Source organism: Chelonoidis abingdonii, chromosome 7 (assembly GCF_003597395.2).
Source record: "Chelonoidis abingdonii isolate Lonesome George chromosome 7, CheloAbing_2.0, whole genome shotgun sequence".
Taxonomy (NCBI): domain Eukaryota; kingdom Metazoa; phylum Chordata; order Testudines; family Testudinidae; genus Chelonoidis; species Chelonoidis abingdonii.
Window position 1 is genome coordinate 8,079,559 of NC_133775.1, and position 19,249 is coordinate 8,098,807.

At 47.7% G+C, this 19,249-nt stretch overlaps 1 protein-coding gene across 3 annotated transcripts in view; it reads left to right on the forward strand.

Moving 5' to 3' along the window:
* Positions 1 to 280: 280 nt before the first annotated feature.
* The window catches only part of SLC5A9 (solute carrier family 5 member 9), a 36,227-nt gene continuing 17,258 nt past the window's right edge, over positions 281 to 19,249 (forward strand). For 2 of the 3 annotated variants that reach the window (XM_032803974.2, XM_032803975.2), the window contains exons 1-10: positions 281 to 476; positions 1,918 to 1,989; positions 7,626 to 7,730; positions 10,023 to 10,187; positions 13,240 to 13,345; positions 14,139 to 14,219; positions 15,061 to 15,266; positions 16,309 to 16,444; positions 18,221 to 18,328; positions 18,943 to 19,093. In XM_032803974.2, coding sequence (XP_032659865.1) covers positions 348 to 476; positions 1,918 to 1,989; positions 7,626 to 7,730; positions 10,023 to 10,187; positions 13,240 to 13,345; positions 14,139 to 14,219; positions 15,061 to 15,266; positions 16,309 to 16,444; positions 18,221 to 18,328; positions 18,943 to 19,093 — 1,259 coding nt within the window. In that variant the 5' untranslated portion in view covers positions 281 to 347. The remainder of the gene's footprint in view (positions 477 to 1,917; positions 1,990 to 7,625; positions 7,731 to 10,022; positions 10,188 to 13,239; positions 13,346 to 14,138; positions 14,220 to 15,060; positions 15,267 to 16,308; positions 16,445 to 18,220; positions 18,329 to 18,942; positions 19,094 to 19,249) is intronic. The other variant, XM_032803976.2, reaches the window with a different exon arrangement.

Here is a 19,249-nt window from a genome sequence, read left to right on the forward strand (position 1 = left end):
GCCCATTTATTTGTAAATTTGAGGTTTTTCAAGTCCCTTTAATCCTGATTCCCTGAACTCATTTATGTGAGCCACCTTCCAAACCCTGTGAGGGTTTGCCCATCCTTAGCTTGGCAGATTACAAGGCAGGGCTGAGATGACTGACTCAGTATAGGATGCCTACACGTGCTGCAGACGGGGATCCATCAATTGCCAGTGTGCCAACAGTGTTATCTGCCACCCTGTGTTTCTCAATTTCCCCCACTGACACTCTCTTAACCCTGTTAATTATTAAAGGAGCATAATGAAGGTAAACATGCATCAAAGTCCAGTGTGAGAGAGAGACAATCAGCAGTTCATTTGCAGCCATGAGCCAGCCCACCCCAGCCACCACAGAGTCACCTGGCCAGCCTGGACAGAGGAACTTTGCCTTCGAGGTTGTGGACATCGTGGTTGTCATCATTTATTTTGTCTTCGTTCTTGCCGTTGGGATATGGGTGAGTCCAGGAGATCAATGATTTGCTTCCATTAGAGGACAGAAGACAGAGTGTGTAATCAGCTATGGGTGCAAAGATATCTGCTTATAATCAGCCTGCTTTTTGATTTGTACATAGCACTTACGCAGGGCCAGACAGTAGCAGGCCTTGACTGGTAAGCTGGGGGTTGAGAGTAGGAACATTTTCCCCCACACTCCCATGCAGCTCCGATTCCATTCCTTGCAATGCCCCGAACAGCACTGAGGGAAGGGTAGTGCCACCAGAATTGCTAAGTATCCCATAATGCACTGGGGAGAAGGGGTGAGGCTCCCCATGGAATGGCTGCAGAAAGGCAAGCTGGGAGACTTTCTTGGCCTAAGAGGGCAAATGAAGAGAAAAGGACAGAATCGGGCATTGGAAAATTTGGAAAGATAATTATTATTTGATCCCTATTTCCTGTGACCCAGCCTATTTGGAAGAGTGGCATAGCGGCCTGGCTGGGAAGTTGTTTTGTTCTCCTAACATGTGCACTCACTAGGAGGTTGTTAAATGGATTCAGAAGTCAGAGGGCAGCTTCTATCCAAGCCAGGCAGCCAGCATACATAGGAATGGGGAGAGGGAAAATGGAAGACCTAGGCCATCACTCCGCACCCCCAGTCTCTGGTGCCCCATGCATCTGCTGCAAGCATGGACCAAAGCTTTTGACTCCTCCAAGCAGCGGAGCTGCTCCATATTCTGGGTACCAAGATGCAGATGAGAGTGCTGCACAAATCAGAGCGGAGCAACAACTCACAGCTGGTTGGTAACTTCTGGGTACAATGTCCTGACAAACTGAGGGGCTTTCTGACTTGCAAAGTAACAACCAGGCCCCCAAATCAGAAACCAGATAGGCTTGTTAGCTCAGCATAGTGTTAGTAATGAGCTAACAAGAAACACTCCCCTTTTCACTGGCCAGAAGCGTTGGCTGGGAACATGCAGGGAACAAGCTGTGTGTTTCTCCCATGCAATGGGAAGCTCAGGAAGGATTGCTCCTCCTAAGGCTCTGTTCCACTCATAGTTCCCCCTAGAATGGGGCAACTCTTCACTGCCTCGGTGCAATCCCATGTGCACACTGTGGTACGCAGTCTGGGGTCTCTGACAAGGTGAGCACTTTGACATCCCTGGAATGGATGGGCTACAGCCAGAGGTTTCACCCCACTGGACTTGCCGGAGCACGGTGCATTATATCCCTGTTTTAACTATTGTCGCTGCACCTTGAGCATCTGCAAAATGGTTTATTGAATCCTCCAGAAAGCATTGGATGACCTGGACACGGGGAGTTAGCCAAGTCTAGCAGCAGCTGGGAGGGCAGAACTGGGATGACTCCCAGCATGTTGCTGGCAGGACGACTGGAGAGCGGGGCTGGTGTGATGGGCGGGAACTCGTGGGGGGAAAGCACTTAATGTGTCTTTCTGTTTTTCAGTCATCCATACGGGCAAGCCGGGGGACAGTTGGAGGGTATTTCCTGGCTGGACGGTCCATGACATGGTTGCCAGTGAGTCTGATGCTTCCACTTGTTACTTAAAAATTGGGTTCAAACAAATCCAGGTACCTAATTGAAAGGTCTGGGGACAGGCACAGCAAGGCGGTACCCACCCCACACAACTCTACCCAGGAGCCTGAGTCCTGAGCTACAGGGACCCCCAACCACAGAGTAATCTCCCCCCACAGCTCTTCCCAGGAGCCTAAGCCCTGAGCTGCAGAGACCCCTACCTGGAGGAAATGGACAGTTCAGTCTCCCTGATCTTTTCAGTTCTTAGCTTTTTTGCTCAGGTCAGAGGCAATGGGTTACCTGATGCTGTGGCTTCTATGATGCAGCCCCACCTGCCAATTCAGAGCTGGATTTAGATTCTCCCCCTGTTCCCAACTCATTTCACATACAACTTCAGAACAGCCATGGGAGCATTACATGACTCAAGTCTGCACAATGCCATAAAAATCATGTAGAGACGACAAAGAAAACAATCGTGTGGCAGAGCCCTTTGCCTCTACCCTCTCCGGGTGGGGGAAAGTCTACGCTATTGACTGTGTGAGGACTAAAATTCGGCTCCAAACCCAAAAATATCAATCTTCAAAATGATTCATGAGAAAGGAATAAAGCTCTTAAAGGGCATGCTTTCGTGGGAGCGAAAGTCACACCTAAAGATAATTTAAAAGTTTTAAAAGAATAAAGGTGTCACAGGAATAAATAGCCTTTTCATCCAATTGCAAAATATATGGCCATCTCTCTCTCCAGTGAGTCTCTGGTAACAGAATACAGTTTTCAACCAAAAACTTCTTTCTCTGTATACACAATGCCCATAAATCCTCTAGGCTAAGTTTTCAACCTCTTCTGTTGGAGAGGTGTACATATACATAACAGCTGTTATTGCTTTAATGTGCTTTTGTGCTCCATTTTCTCCCAGGTGACATTTAGGGAAAAGCATAGGGAGTGTTTCTGTAACTACAGAGTGGAAGGTTTAAAAGATGTTGAAAGGAAACTGGCTTTTCCCAGGATCCCTACTCTTCTTATTTTTCATTGCGTCTGGTGGCTGAGCTACTCCAGGAGGTAATATAGCTGAGTGGTTAGAACACAGGATTGGGTGCTACGTTCCAGTCTTGGCTCTCCTACTGATTCACTATCTGGCAAGTTGCTTAGGTCAAAAGCAGCCTCTGAGTTTGCCTGCTTCTGTTTTCTGGGCCCAACTTGAGATACTTTGGGCTTGATTCTCAGAGGCGCTGAGCCCCACTTGAGTCTAGTTATGACTGGTTTAGCACTGACGCCTGAGGAAACATATGATGCAATATGGGAGGGGATCTGCTCTGCTGCTGAAGGTGCCATCGTCGGACCACTTGCGATAACTGAAATAGCCTGGCACTCTTTGCAAAATTTGGGAGGTTAATCCCAGCGTCCCAGCTAAATTCCAGTTTGGGTGGCAACATTTTGGCAACTTCATAATTTTAGCTTCGAGCTATAACACCCTAACAGGTTTGGTCATGAGAGAGGGTCTCTAAGGCAGGCCTCTCAGATGATACCACAGCAGCTGAGGCGCCAATAGCCCCTCCAGTTTAACCAAAAGGGTTGGCCAAACAGCACTGCCAACTAATGACCCCCCAACTTTGGAACTAATCTCCCCTGTTGATCTGACAGAGCCCCATATATGTGTACAGTATTTCTATCCCATAGCCAACAGCCTAAAGGTGGAAGAAAAATGGCAAACAACCCAAAGAGAGGCTCCTGAATCCAGATTAAGCATTTAAATCAATGTGGCTGACCTTTTTCAGAGACTTAGAGGCCCTGAAGTTCCCATTGACTGAGGTCCCCTTTCAACTCTGATATTCTATGATTCTGTGACTGAGGTGAGAGCTTCAGGTACTCTGCAGGTCACGTCTCATTTATTTAGATGTCTAAATATGCTCTTAGGAGCCTAATGCTAGGCAGCCAGATTTGAAGATTTTGGCCTATAGCTTTTGTTCCCTTTCACCAATATATCAGGAGTAACCAACTCCTCTGAAGTCTGGAGTCCTCTCTGTGTAAAAACCACGCTCCGTGAAGACAGTCAGGCCTACAGAATCTGCCTTTTCTCTATCACTGATTCCCCTCCCCTGCCCCCTGGTCTATCTCCATTGAGTCTGATGAAGTTACTCATGATTTTACATTAGTGTGTAACACAGGGCATGATCTCTCTCCCACTGAAGTTTTTCTCCATTGACTTTAATGGGAGCTGGAGTGGGGTCTGAGGATAAACCAGAGATGAGCAAACTACAGCCTGCCGGACACATCCGCCCCTCCAGCCAATTTAATCTGGCCCTCGAGTTCCCGCTGGGGAGCAGGGTCTGGGGGTTGCTTCACTTCAGCCAGGAGCAGGGTCAGGGGCTGCTCCGCACACGCAAGCCGCAGGTCCTGGAAGCAGCGGCATGTCCCCCCTCCGGCTTCTAGGTTTAGAGGCAGCCAGGGGGCTCCACACATTGCCCCCTCCCCAAGTGCTGTCCCCGCAGCTCCCATTGGCCAGGAACTGGGCCAATGGGAGCTGCAGGGGTGGCACCTGTGGACAGGGTAGCGTGCAGAACTGCTTGAGTGCACCTCCGCATAGGAGCTGGAGGGGGGACATGCTGCTGCTTCTTGGAGCTGCTTGAGATAAGTGCTGCCCAGAGCCTGCACCCTGACCTCTGCCGTGCCCCCAACCCCTGCCCCAGCCCTGATCCCCCTCCTGTGCCCTGAATTCGTCAGTCCCAGCCTGGAGCACCCTCCTGCACCTCAAACCCCTCATCCCCAACCCCACCCTAGAGCCTGCACCCCCAGCCAGAGCCCTCTCCTGCACCCTGAACTCATCATTTCTGGCCTGTCCCCAGAGCCCATACCCCCAGTCAGAGCCCTCACCTCCTACCCCAACCCTGATTTACCTCCTGCCATCTGAATCCCTTGGTTCCAGCCTGGAGCACCCTCCTACACCCCAGATCCCTCATCCCCAGCCCCACCTCAGAGCCTGCACCTCCAGCCACAGCCCTCACCCCCTCCTGTACCCTAATCCCAATTTTGTGAGCATTCATGGCCCGCCACACAATTTCCATAACCAGATATGGCCCTCAGGCCCAAAAAGTTTGCCCACCCCTGGGATAAGCCATAGACCCTGTGACAGACCCAGGCCAGTGGCATACAGGAGTCTGGTAGAGGACAAATATACTGGTCACTGGATGAGTAGTTTTCTGTTCCCTGACCACTAGAGTAATCAGGAACCTGCTAGAACCACTTAAGGCAGACAGGCTGATTAGAATACCTGCAGCCAATCAAGGCAGGCTAATCAGGGCACCTGGGTTTAAAAAGGAGCTCACTCCAGTCAGGCGGGGGGAGCCAGAGGCGAGGAAGTGCGTGTGAGGAGCTGGGAGCAAGAGGCACAAGGAGCTGAGAGTGAGAAGGCATGCTGCTGGAGGACTATGAAGTACAAGCGTTATCAGACACCAGGAGGAAGGTCCTGTGGTGAGGATAAAGAAGGGGTTTGGAGGAGGCCATGGGGAAGTAGCCCAGGGAGTTGTAGCTGTCATGCAGCTGTTACAGGAGGCACTATAGACAGCTGCAATCCACAGGGCCCTGGGCTGGAACCCGGACTAGAGGGCGGGCCCGGGTTCCCCCCAAACCTCCCAACTCCTGATCAGACACAGGAGGAGTTGATCCAGACTATAGGGGAGATCACTGAGGTGAGCAAATCTGCCAATAAGCGCAGGACCCACCAAGGTAGAAGAGGAACTTTGTCACAACTTGTAGGGTAAATACAGTGGTGACAGGGGCCAAATGAGTACCCTCCCCATGGTCTCATGATGGGCTGTGGAACTGCAGACAACTATTTCCATTGCTTCAAGGTTACTTTTCTTGGCACATCTGTGTCCTCCTGTGCGTTGGACACAGGCACTACCAGAATAAATAATAAGGCCACTGTCTCACTGCTCTACACCTTCTGTGTTTCTTACATCAGTGTCCGATGCAGTCGGATGTGTGTCTTAGAGAAGGTATTTACATTTCTTGGGAATCAATATATTTACTCAAGATATGATTTCACATTACTGCAGTCAGCCTTTTAATCAGTGGTTTACTGTACGGAGAATTAGGGCTGAGTAGCAGGGTTAATTCTGAGCACAGCTTCCAGCTTCATGCAATATTAATATTTTCACTTTCTCAGAAGGTAAGAAGCAGGTCAAACTCCATTACTCTTTGCTCAGAGCTCAGCAGTGGCACATTAGGAATCTGCTCTTCAGACAAGGTGTGGTTGGAAAGCAAACTTTCCATAGGAGGGAAGCCAAAACATTGGTAATGCACGGCTAGATTCATCCCTGGTGTATATCCATTGATGTTAGTGGCCACCTGGGATGAATTTGGCCTGTGTAGAGGTGTGGCAAATCTTTGTCCAAACGGAGAGTGATACATAAAGCCAGAAGTGCTTTATCCTGTGGGAAGAGCAGTGTACCTTGCTTTCATCTAGTTAAGGGATCACTGGACCACGCTAGGGGCAGTGTTAAAATTAACCCGAGGTGTTAGCATTTTCCAGACTGCAGCAGTTTTCCATCCGTTATGTGTTTGAACCCACATTTCTGCATGGGCTGCAGCTTTCCCGGGCTCACACGTTCTTTAAGATACATGCAACATTCTTTCCATGCAAGTGTTTCTTGAACAGCTCAAGGTCCAGGCTTGGAGTATAAATATTTGCCTATAGAAAGGCACTGGATTCTCTGAGGTTATAAATGCAAAAGTCCTTTTTTTCTTTTTGCTTGTCTTTATTTCCTGGCTACCTTAGAGGGAATACTGGCATGATAACAGCAATTGTACCCATTGTAATCAGTGGGAGTTTTGCCGTTCACTTCGGCGTAGACAGGATTTCATCTTCATTCCTACTTGCTCAGAAGTCAGTTGGAGTTTTCCTGAGGAAAAACTAAGGCCCATATGATTGTCAGCTGCCCCATGGATGGAGGGCACACTCTGCTTGAGGCTCCCCGCCATTCCTTCAACCACCTCCTTGGTGCCATCTCCTCCTTTCCCCCATCCTAGACCCTGCAATGGCCTCTGCGTGGGTTTGGGGGCCATGCAGGGACAGGGTGGAGATGGAGGGGACCTGTGCAGAGGTTACACATAATGTCATCCTTCCAACCCATTGAAGTTTAAGGCTGAAGCTGTGTCTTTGCACTTCATGGAATACCCGTAGATTGGAATAAGCCATAAAGAGGCTCCACAATAATTTACATATTTACAATACATAAATTTAAAAGGAAACAAGTGCTTGTTTCAAACAGGCCCTATCCTGACTCTGTGCTCGGAGCGTATCCATCTATTTTCCTATGTAACTGCTATGGTATCTCTCACTGGCATATCTGAGCTCCTCAGAATTCATGAAGACAACTCCGCAGCAGTGTCTGTCAAAGGGAAAACTCCCACTGAAGTCAATGACTGAATGAAAACTGACTGGATGAGGGCTGGCACCAGGGGGCAGACTCACATAGGCTAGATTACTTTAATAAGTCAAAACATGGTATCCTTTAAAAAAGAATTCACCAGACAACAGCCTCAGACGTGACAGCAGGACAGGCCATAGGGAAGTGCTTTATGTTGCTTAGAAACTACTTACAATGGCTCTCTGCATTCTCTTTCTGTGCTGTGTGTTTCAGATTGGAGCCTCCTTGATGTCAAGCAACGTGGGCAGTGGCTTGTTCATCGGCCTAGCAGGCACAGGAGCAGCTGGGGGCCTCGCCGTCGGGGGCTTTGAGTGGAATGTAAGAATCCAGGCTGCCCTGGGGTTACAGTTTACAAGGGGATGGAGTGTGGGTTCCATGACTCTGTTATTAACAGTATTGTCCACCCCCCAGTGCTCACAACTCCTGAATCAGGCCCCCTAAAAATCACAAGATTGTTTAAAAATCATAAGATTTAAAATATGTACATGTGATGGTTCTTTTTCTTTACCTGCTGCTTACTGGACCTTCAGGGAGCTCCCAGGTCACATTTTAAGGCTGTGCTCTGCAGCCATAAAGATTTGAAACAGTGTTTTTAGACAATAAAAGTTGAGATTCTCACATAATAACAGGATTCCAGGACCTGGGGCTTTAGGGAAAACTACACATCTCGGAAAAGTAGGGTTGCCAACACTGTATTTCCAAATAAGTGTTCTTAGCATCCCGTTCCCACCCTTCCTTCTGATATTATTTATTGTTATTTTAATTAACAATAAACAGTACTTGCCTACATTTACCAGGGGTATTTATTCCTGCTTTTTGCAGTGCTCAGCAACTCCCGATCTTGTACAGAGATGAAAAAATAAGGGACATCCCTTGTAATAAGGTAGTAGATCTCAACCAGGGGTCCAGGGCCCCCTGGGGGAGCATAAGCAGGTTTTAGGGGGCTGCCAAGCAGGGCCGGGATTAGACTCATTGAGGCCCAGGGCAGAAAGTGAAAGCCCCAAGATACAGGGCTGAATTCTGGCCCCCCGCTGAAGTCCGGGGCTCCTCAAAGCCTGAGCATCTTAGTTTCGTGGGGCCCCTGTGGTGTGAGGCCTCAGGCAATTGCCCTGTTTGCTAACCCAGAACACTGGCCCTGGCTTGTATATGCAGAAAAACAGTTGTGGCACAGGTGAGCTGTGGACTTTTAATAGCATGTTGTGGGGGGGGCTCAGAAAGAGAAAGGTTGCGAACCCCTGTAATAAGGGACTGTGCAGCCCTACACACAAGTCTCACCATAAAGCCACAAGAGATAGCAACACTGTAATAACATTTCAGGTTCCAAAATGTGTGTTTCTGTGTTCAACAACTTGGCGTGAATTGGGGCCTATTGAAATCAGTTGGAGGTTAGCCGCTGACCCTTCTAAGAGCATGAAGACTAGGTGTAGCACGTACAACTCAAGAGGAATTACTAGCTGCACTGGATGGAAGTGAGTCTGGTGCTAGTTTTCTTTCAATACACATCCATCTGATAACTCAAAATCTCTGCTGTTCCATTCCAAGACCTCCCTTGAGTGGAGCCTGGTAATGGTGCCAATTTATCCTGAAGGGGCAAGTAGGAATCCATCCAAGATCAATTTTCTTGCATATATTTTCACTGCAGCTGGTATTTTCAAGGTGCCTACGGGAGTTGAGATTTGGGTCCCGTTGCCAATTCCAATTTGCACCAACAAGCCCTTTCAGCAGAATAGGGAGCCTATGTGTAGCTCATGAGCCATCAGACATATTGAGATATTTTGATGATCACGGAGAGCAAACATGACTCCACCAGTTTTAACATCTCCATTTTGGCCTGGGCTGGATTTTGGAGTAGCAGAGTCTGATGGGAGAGAGAACTTTAAACTCCTAAAAGACACTTCATGAAAAACAAACGATCCATTTCATGCTGGATCTGCATTGCCACTTATTTTACCATGTGCATGTGCAAATCCAGTTCAATCACACAGGAAGTTGTCCAAAAGTCCATCAGAGTCTTCCTGTTGCTTCTATTTCTGCTGTGCAGAGAGATTCTGTTCATTCAGCATCCTCAGCTGCTAACCTAGTCATACTGTCCTGCAAAAATCATGAGATAGTCGAAGGTTTCTCCGGAGCCAAGAGCCTGAAGGTCAGTTAGACCCTGATCCTCAAAGGTATTTAGGCTCCTAACTCACTGAGCTTTAGATCCTTGGCACAAATGGCAATGCCACTGGAACCAAAGGTCACCAAATACTACATCTCCTTTTATAGACCTAGTGCAATGAAGTGGAATCTTGCCAAGGAGGCAAGGAAGTGGAACAGGATCTGACATCCTATAAAAAAGAGAGAGATGGGAGATCTCCAAAGGCTTGTCACTGTACTGACAGTGGTGTTTATCCTGTTCTCATTCACCCATCTACCACCTGGTCTTCCAACCATAACCCCCAAGTCCCAGGATTTTCCTGTCTGTATGGCAGAGCAATACTCTGCTTTAGAGATCCCATATTCCCATGCTATTTGACACTGTCCATGGCATGTACAGAGAATTTCCATTGTGCAGAGTCTATCGCATGTTTTTAATTATGACCTTTTCTTTTCCTTCCTCCCCATTGCCAGGCTACCTGGGCGCTGCTGGCCCTCGGCTGGATTTTTGTGCCTGTTTACATTGCTGCAGGAGTTGTCACAATGCCCGAGTACCTGAAGAAGAGATTTGGAGGACAGAGGATTCAAATCTACATGTCCGTACTGTCCCTCATTCTCTATATTTTCACCAAGATATCAGTATGTATCCCATTGGAAAGCAACATTGTGTCTACACAATGTAGACAGACACAGAGTAATCACTCTGTGAACCTTACAGTAACATGACAAATAATTAAGGAACACATTATGCACCATAAATGCCCTCTTGCCTCCCCCTACTCCTCTCCATATATCAGACAAGATCTTCAGCTGGTGTAAATTGGCTTAGCTCCATTGACTTCCATGCACACCATCTGATGATCTGATCTATTGCATCTTGTGTTGATTAAATTCTTTGCAAAAATAATCTTAGCATAATAGCATTTCTATGATTATTTTCTTTACTGAAATTTCTAATTTTAAGAATTGTATTTTAAGGAAACAACTAGTGTTATCTCTAGTCCCTCCACCTTCACGAATTGCTTGTTGTTTCAATCTGCAAAAAGGAATGGGAAATGTATTCTACCTTAAGGCAAAGCACAGCGTTCTTAAAGCATTGTTAGTTGCAAGCCAGTAGCATTATATGGCACATGAAGAAATGTCAGCTTCTGATGATTTGAATGCTGCAAAGAAAGAAGCATATTATCTGCTCAGTGTATTAATGGGAGTTACCTGTGCGCCCAGAGGGAGAATTATAGCGCAAAGTCTTAGGCACAGGACATATTCATTACCCAGGGGACTAACTAGTTCAAGGGACTGATCATAGAATATCAGGGTTGGAAGGGACGTCAGGAGGTCATCTAGTCCAACCCCCTGCTCAAAGCAGGACCAATCCCCAACTAAATCATCCCAGCCAGGGCTTTGTCAACCCAGGCCTTAAAAACCTCTAAGGAAGGAGATTCCACCACCTCCCTAGGTAACTCATTCCAGTGCTTCATCACCCACCTAGTGAAAAAGTTTTTTCCTAATATGCAACCTAAGCCTTCCCCACTGCAACTTGATAATGGGAACTACAGTCTTTTGTCTCTAAGCCAATATCTCTAAGGACTGGTCTACACTGAGGAGGTGAGGGGAGATCAATCTAAGATAAGCAACTTCACGTAGCTGAAGTCGAAGTATCTTAGTTCGACTTACCTGGCCATTCTCACGGTGGCGAGTCAACTGCCGCGGCTCCCCCGTCGACTCCGCTTACTCCTCCTGCCGAGGTGGAGTACGGGCATCAGTTTGGGGATCGATTTATCACGTCTAGATGAGATGCGATAAATCGATCCCCGATAGATCAGTTACTACCCGCTGATCCAGTGGGTAGTGTAGATGTGGCTGAAATTTACTTCCAGCCCACATCTGTAGTGACTAAGGCCTGGATCCTCACAGATCCTTCCGCCAGTGGAAGTTTGGAGCCTAAATACATTTGAGAATCTGGGCCCAAATGCCCTTCTGGCATGATGACCTCTGGTCAGCTTCTGTGAAAGGAGTTGCTGGCACAGGAGGGTACCAGATATTGGGAGGGAGGGAGCCTACAGCTACTCAAGACTTAGCACAGCTACAAGGTGGCTCGTGGGGAAACATTATTTTTCAGTGCATTTTGGTTCAGTGGTCTGTGCTTAGTATTCACTGCTTATTCTCAGCGACCTCTCTTCTCAGGCTAATTCATACGCATCTGACAAGTGTCTCTGGTTTAGCTTATTGGCCTCAGAGGTGTTTTCTCTAAGGTAACACCTTTGTTTTCAGAGTGCGTATTTAACGGCTGGCTTGACAGCAGGAGGTTTGGTTATGAGGGGGATTTTTCACGCTGCAGTTCCTGCTGGAAAGTAGGTTAATAACTTTGCTGCTCAGTTTCATAATCCTCCTGCTTGCCAGGAAGAGCGGAGAGCTGAGTGAGTGATGGGGTCAAAGTGTGTGGATGTAGTTCTCTTTATATTTCCTGCTGGGAAGACAAAGCTCATACTCCATTATGTACAGGAGGCTCTTCACTCCCCCCGCCTGCCCCCCTTGGCTGTAAAGATCACGAGGTCTAATGGAAGCTGGATTTTAGGGAGATGATTTGGGGGCAGAGAGGAACACTCTCTTTACCACTCCATTCTGTCTCACTTTCCCATGGACGGTGTCTGCATCTTTCCACATCCCAGGTTTACAGATTTCTTTTGGGTTGATTAATACAGAACGAAACCTCCCCACTTGTTATGTGCCACCTTCTGTATTTACAATGGATCCATCTCAATTTTAATGCTGCTATTTTTTCAATCTGGCCTCGTTTACTATCCCCCTCAACAAAGTAAAACCCAGGGAACTTCTGCAGCTCTAGGTCAGATCTCCAACCTGCCTAAATAGGCCTAATGTTATTGAAGTTGTCAGAGCAACCCTGATCTGCACCAGTGAGGAGCTGGCTAGGGTCCATTTTCAAATAGCCAGGTGGAAGCACGAGACATTGGCCACTCACTCAAGGTCTTTCCAGCTGACAGTCCATCACTCTGACCATTAGGCCATGTAGTATCCGAAGCCCAGAGTGATACCAAGATGTTCTGTTTTAACAGATGCCAATGACCCCACCTACTAGAAAAGTGAGCTCAGACTAACCATTCACAACACCCACAGTGCTTGAGACCCTCCCATGTTTCCCAGTGACTCATGCTCTTGTCTGTGCATTCATCTCATTCCTCTTTCCAATGTCAGGAGCCTTTTCCTGCTGAGAGCACTGGGAGTTCTGACCCTGTCTGAATGAGCTGCCAATCACTTACATCCCTGGCAGGCTGCTCTAAACTGTGCTGTAATGGCTTCTGTCAGCTACTGCAGGGCTATAGAGTTGCTGAGGGACAGGCCTACTTGATCTCACCCTGGAACCCCCCCCGCCCTCCCTACGCTAGATATTAACCTGATAGGGAGGGTTTATGCATGTCTGGGGCCTGGCACATGGAGCTACAGTGCAACACTGAATCTGGTCCCATGCTCTTCACAGCCCAGTGCACCTTTTTGATCCTATTGTGTCTGTCCTTTTCCCCTCTGTGTCCCCCTCCCTCGCTTTCATAGCATCCTCCCTTCTGGTTGCCGATCCAATGGGTTTTGAGCCTTCCAGTGAGCTGAAGATTATGTCAGAGACATGCTAATAAATGCAACTCACTAGAGACTCAAATTCTCCTTGTTCTTATTCCAGACAGATATTTTCTCTGGAGCACTCTTCATCCAAGTCTCCCTGGGCTGGAACCTTTACCTGTCCACCATGATCTTGCTAGCCGTGACAGCTGTCTACACTATAGCTGGTAATGATACTGCCTTAAAAGCAGCACACTAATTTGGAGTCTGGCAAAGACTCGCTTCCCCCAATGCATTTTACTTGTCTGCATTCTGGGCCCAGGCCAAAGCTCACTGAAGTTAATGGAAAGAATTCCATTGACTTTGAGCTTCAGATTGGGCTCCCTAGTAATGGAGCATCTGAGCAAAATACAAGGTGGGACAGATAGTTAAGCATAAGGGTTTCACACATGCTGTAGGACATTTTGAGTGGCCTGTTCCATAATGCAATCTACTTCCCTGGTAGAGTGTCCTTGTTTAGAGAAGGTGGTTTAAGCAGGTTTTGGTGTATATCCTGGATTTTCTTTTTAGAGCAAATTCTGTGATAGCTGAGTGCCTGGCTGTAGACAACAGATTGATTGGTTTGTCTGGGGTGGTTGCTGGATCTGTGGAGGTAACCGTGGGGATCTGTGGGTTTTTGGTATATAGTCTTTTGTAGGGTTCCACTTTTGACTAAACATGGACTTAACAGAGAGACTAGTTGTATGGCTTTTCACAACAATTTGTAACACACCCTACTGCCTGGTAACCCTGAAGTGTCCACTTCATTTTAAGCAGTTTTCTATGGCATGTGTGAAACCTTTATGCTTAACAATCCATCCCACCTTGTATTTAGCTTGGACACTCCGGTTACCTTCTCCAGACCTGAGGAAGAGCTCTGAGAAGCTCGAAAGCTTGTCCTTTCCACCAACAGAAGTTGGATGGATATTACCTCACCCATTTGGCTCTCTCTTACTCTGTGGTTTGCCGTTCTCTCTACAGGTGGTTTAACCGCTGTGATGTACACAGATGTGCTGCAGACTGTGATCATGGTACTTGGGGCTTCGGTTCTCGCCTTTATAGGTAAGAGGAACAAGGGCCTGTGTTACCTACAATCTGAGTCAAACAAGGTTTGAGATGTTGAGCAGTTGGAGCATTTTTTCCCTCTTTCAACAGAGGCCCATAATTTAATATTAATAACAGGATTCACAGCTACATTTGGCACCTGTCCCCATAAGCCAAGCTAGTTCCCCTCTTCCTTGTTTATTCCAAAGTGCTTATTTTAGTTGTGCAAGGTGCCGAATGCCTTTCGCTCCCTTTGGGAGTTGACGGAGCAGCTTGCTGGATCAGCTCCTAAGAATCAAACTCTGCTCTTGTGCCCGTAACTCCTCTGAGTTTCAGCCACCTCTACCGCTTTCTTCCAGTGGAGATACTCTGGATTTACAAGGGAATCATAGGGAACAAAAACGGATTCTTAGCACTTTGCTCAAAGCCTGCCTGCCAAACAGTAACCCAAATGCTGTCTCTTGTGGTTTCGTGTTTTCCTGCCAAGGCTCTTCCAGAAGGTTTTGATCAGTGACTCTGGGTTCTAGTGGCACTTTCTTGCCACTAGAACCCAGTAATGGTCATGAGCCAGAACTCTGGTAATTTATGCCACTGCTAAGGGAATTCTGTGGTGCTGGTGCTGTCTCACCCAGAATGCATTGCTGGGTGCAGAATTACATAGATCCCATTAGCATCCCAGCGTTTCTGGGTGCAGTCCTGCTAACCCCAGCACACACACCAACTGGGCCACCAAAATCTAGGTGAGAGGACAGAAAGGAAGAGAGGAGGGGGGAAAAAAGCAAAAAAGAGAGAGAACCAGATGGATGAATGACCTTGTAGCAGGGCATCAAACCTAAACCACTGGCTGCTTCCTTCTCAGGGTTTGAAAAAGTTGGCTGGTTTGAAGGACTTAAAGAGAAATACAACACCATGATACCCAGTGTCATAGTCCCAAACACCACCTGTCACTTCCCACGCGCTGACGCCTTCCACATGCTCAGGAACCCTGTTACTGGGGACATTCCTTGGCCTGGCCTTATCTTCGGTCTCTCTGTGCTGGCTACTTGGTGTTGGTGCACTGATCAGGTAAAGTCTCTTTTCTCTTTCTCTCTCTCCCCTTCTGCCTTTTATCTCAGGATCTTCCTTTCCAGGCTGCTGCACTGTTTGCAGAGTCAGTGAAATGATGAATGTGTGTGTCCATCTGTCTGTCTTTGGGGGGCCACCGCCTCTGCTGACTGGACTAGACCAGACCTGCTCATTCTTTCCACAGCTCCTGTTGCAGTTCAATGCTTCTGAGTATTGGGGGTGGGGGACATGTTTTGATGGTGGGGAGCAGCAGGGTGTGATGTTTTCCCCTATGTTCACAGCTGGCTGGTGAGCAAGTGGGGTCTCTTTATGGAGGTAGGCAGTTCTGAAGCCTCATTCCGAAAGCCAGGAGTTCTGTGTTCTGTTCCCGGCTAGGCCAATGATATGGCACATGACTCTGTGCAAGTCGCTTAAATCTCATCTATAACCCACTTTTTTTTGAAATTCCTGCAAACAAGGTGCAGTGGAAGCCTGAAGTATTGCACAGCGGCAGATCACCGTCAACATACAGTCCTTCATCTGGTCACCAACTAGGAGCCTAGTGTGAAATGTACTGAGCAAATACAAAAAGCTAGGGTGGGCTCAGAGCACAGAGAAATGGGCCTCTTCTTGAGCCATCCCAGCTCTCAGTGTTCAAAGGTGGGAAATTCAGGTCTGCTCACCACAATCCAGTGGGGGATTTTTAACAAAATGCCTTGTTCTTTTTCATTCCCTGCTCTGAGCTCTTGTCTCGTGGTGCTGAGTGCATTGTTGAGCAGTTGCTGCGTTTCACCCTAGAGGTGGCTGCATTGCAGTAGCGGGTGAAGTGATGCCTATAAAGGGCAAGGCAAAATTTCCTTGCTGCAGTCAGACCCTCGCTGGTGTCAGCAAGAGTGAACCATGCAACAGAGATCTGCAGTGCACATCAGAGAGGAGAATTTTATCATGGGCTTGCAAAGTGCTTTGGGATCCATTGAGATGAAAGTATCTTGCATTAGATGATGAGTCTGTTTTCTTTCTGCAGGGTTTTCTTTTAACTCTTTCCCTTTTATACTGATTGCAGGTTATAGTCCAAAGGTCCCTGTCTGCCAAGAACCTCTCCCATGCCAAGGGTGGATCGGTGCTGGCGGGTTATTTGAAAATGCTCTCTATGTTTTTCATTGTCATGCCTGGTATGATCAGCAGAGCTCTTTACCCAGGTAAGCTGTTGTTCCTTACAGTTGGACTGTTTGTGGATAGTGAATACAATTTCCTTGTGTCAGTGCAGACCTGCCAGAGCTCAGCAGTCTCGCCGAGGATTTATCTCCATACAGGGCTACTGGCAATTCAGGTGGAGCTTCCCAGCCCCTGACTCCACTTCCAGGTTTGAGGTGCTGCTTTAGGACACTTGTGGCAGAAACCATTGGGACAGTTGCAAGGGACAGGTGTCAGAATATCATCTTGTAGACACTGCATGTATCTAATAGGAGAGAAAAGGGAGTAGGCGAGAGAGAAACATGAAGATGTAGGGTATGTTTAGACTGCACCCTAAGCCCAGGCTCTGACTCAGGTTTGAGCCCAACTTTCCCTTCCATCCACACACAAATCTGTCTGACTCAGGTCAGCAAGTACTCAGGACCCGGCTCCTATGAACCTACTGGGGGGGTGAATCAGAGCCCAAATTCTGCTGTGACTTAGGTCCTAGCCCTGTCATTTTGCAGTGTGGCAGCAGGTCAAGCCACAAACCCAAGCCAGAAGGTCTGCATAGTGCATTATGGACATGTCAGCACATCCAGCAATGGTAAGCCCAGATTTACAATGCAGTGTGTGTGCTCTAGCATGGGCTTGGAAACACCGAGTCCACAAGCCCAGATCCCACAGACCTGAGTTTACAGTGCAGTGTAGACAGACCCATACAGACGCGAGGGGCGGGTCTTCTGAGTCAGACATGGAAGCTGGTTTGTTCCATTATGACGCTGATGTAATAGTAAAAATATTTCACCTGAGACACCCCTCTCCCCGCAGCTTTGTCATGGGTTCTGCACAGAGCCGGCTTTGTGAAGGGCGGGGCCCAATTTCAATACCTGGTGATGGTCCGGGACTTTGATAGCGGGGGGTCCGCTCTGGGTCTTCCATGGCACCGAAGGACTCCCTGCCGCCAAAATGTCACCGAAGACCCCCGGAGCGGGGCCCCCACCGCTGAAATGCCACCAAAGCCCCAGACTGCCACTGGATATTCAAATCAGGTCCTGCCCTTCATAAAGCCGGACTGCGGCCGGGTAAGTAAACAAAAAAAATTTAAGAGGTGCCTAAGGCACAGGGCTCTAGTGCGGGGCCCTCTTAGGCACAGGGCCTGATTCAGGGGAATTGGGCTAATCAGCCTAAAGCTGGCCCTGCTTCTGCACGGTAGGCAACTGCCAGCCTGAGATTCTGCTTGTGGAAAGAAGCAAGATCTCCTTTCCTCTTCGCCACCCAGAGCGAGCTGTGTTAGACCCAGCTGAGTCCTCAGATTCTCACTGTTGCTTCGGATTGGATTGCAGGGGGAGACAAGCAGGGCTGCGGTGCTTGTTTCCTCTGTCCCCCTCTAGTGATGGCTGGGCCGCAGAGGGAGCTGGGTGAGCCTGCTGCAGCCTTAGCTAACAGCACTGGCTATTTTAGCATAGGCAGTCAAGACTCATGTGTTTAGAACCTGAGGTCCCAGCTTCAGTCCCAGCTGCCACCGACCCATCTAGGGGTGAAGCGTTCCATCTGCTCTGAACCAAGTTTGCAGTGTGTCATCACGAGGCTCCACCTTTATTTGCAGACCCGAAATGTTCTTTGGCTCCCATTGCGATAGCTTGGAAAACTGTGTTCTTGCTGTTTTACTGCCTTATATTAAATATACAAGATATCAAGAATCAATTCCTTTAAGACAGTTTCCAAGAGCTGGAGTAGATACGCCACAAAGGAGGTTTAAGCTGGCTGGTTCGGTTTCTAATCTTTCCTCTCTGCTACAGATGAAGTGGGATGTGTGGACCCGAAAGTCTGTGAAACCATCTGCGGAGCTAAAGTGGGTTGTTCTAACATTGCCTATCCTAAGCTTGTAATGGGACTCATGCCTGTAGGTGAGATAGCTGTATTCTTAGGGGTGTGGGCTTGTACTAGCACTGAACAGCTGTGTCCTCAGAATGGAGTGGCCTTTGGAGCTATCCATATAAGGAACTAATGTCCTGCAACTATCAGTTGGATTGGTAAACAAATTAAAAGATAGCAAAGTTTTCTTTCCATTATGTAGCAGGCAAGCGTGTGTGTGTTGGACAAAGAGATGGATAAATAGAATTAGCTGCACTGAATGGAAAACAATAAAGTATTTGCTATGGCAAAATATCAAAAGAAACCAAAAAAACCCAACATGTTTTTCCAAAAATGTTATGGAAATTTTCCAGTTTTTTCAGCCAAAGTTTTTAGTTTTCACGTTTTTAATTGAAACAGTAAAATTCTAAAGAAAAAAAAATGTTCCTGGAGAATTTTTATTCTGAAAAAAGGACATTTTGGGAGGGGCGATGGGGGATAAGAATTTGACCTTAAATGTTGACTGGCTCTAAAAAGTCGAGATGGGCCCAGACCAGAGCTGCAGATCGAAAGAGCTCTCTGGACTCTGTTTATGTTCATATGCAGCACCTGATGCAAGAGCTAAAAGACCAATAATCTGAACCAAATTTTCCTTTTGGTTTCCCAGGACTCCGGGGTTTGATGATAGCTGTGATGATGGCAGCCCTGATGAGTTCCCTCACCTCGATCTTTAACAGCAGCAGCACGCTTTTCGCCATAGATATCTGGCAGCGGCTCCGCAAGAAAGCCACAGAGCAGGAGCTCATGATTGTTGGCAGGTCCTCTCACTTTCTTATGGCTTCACTGAGCGTTTTGGGCTGAGACTATTTGTTGTTGTTATTTTGATAGCAGGTCTTAAACTCTCCAAAATGTCCTATCTGGACTCTATGATTCATAGATCCCAAGGCCAGCAGGAACCACTGAGATCTTTTCAT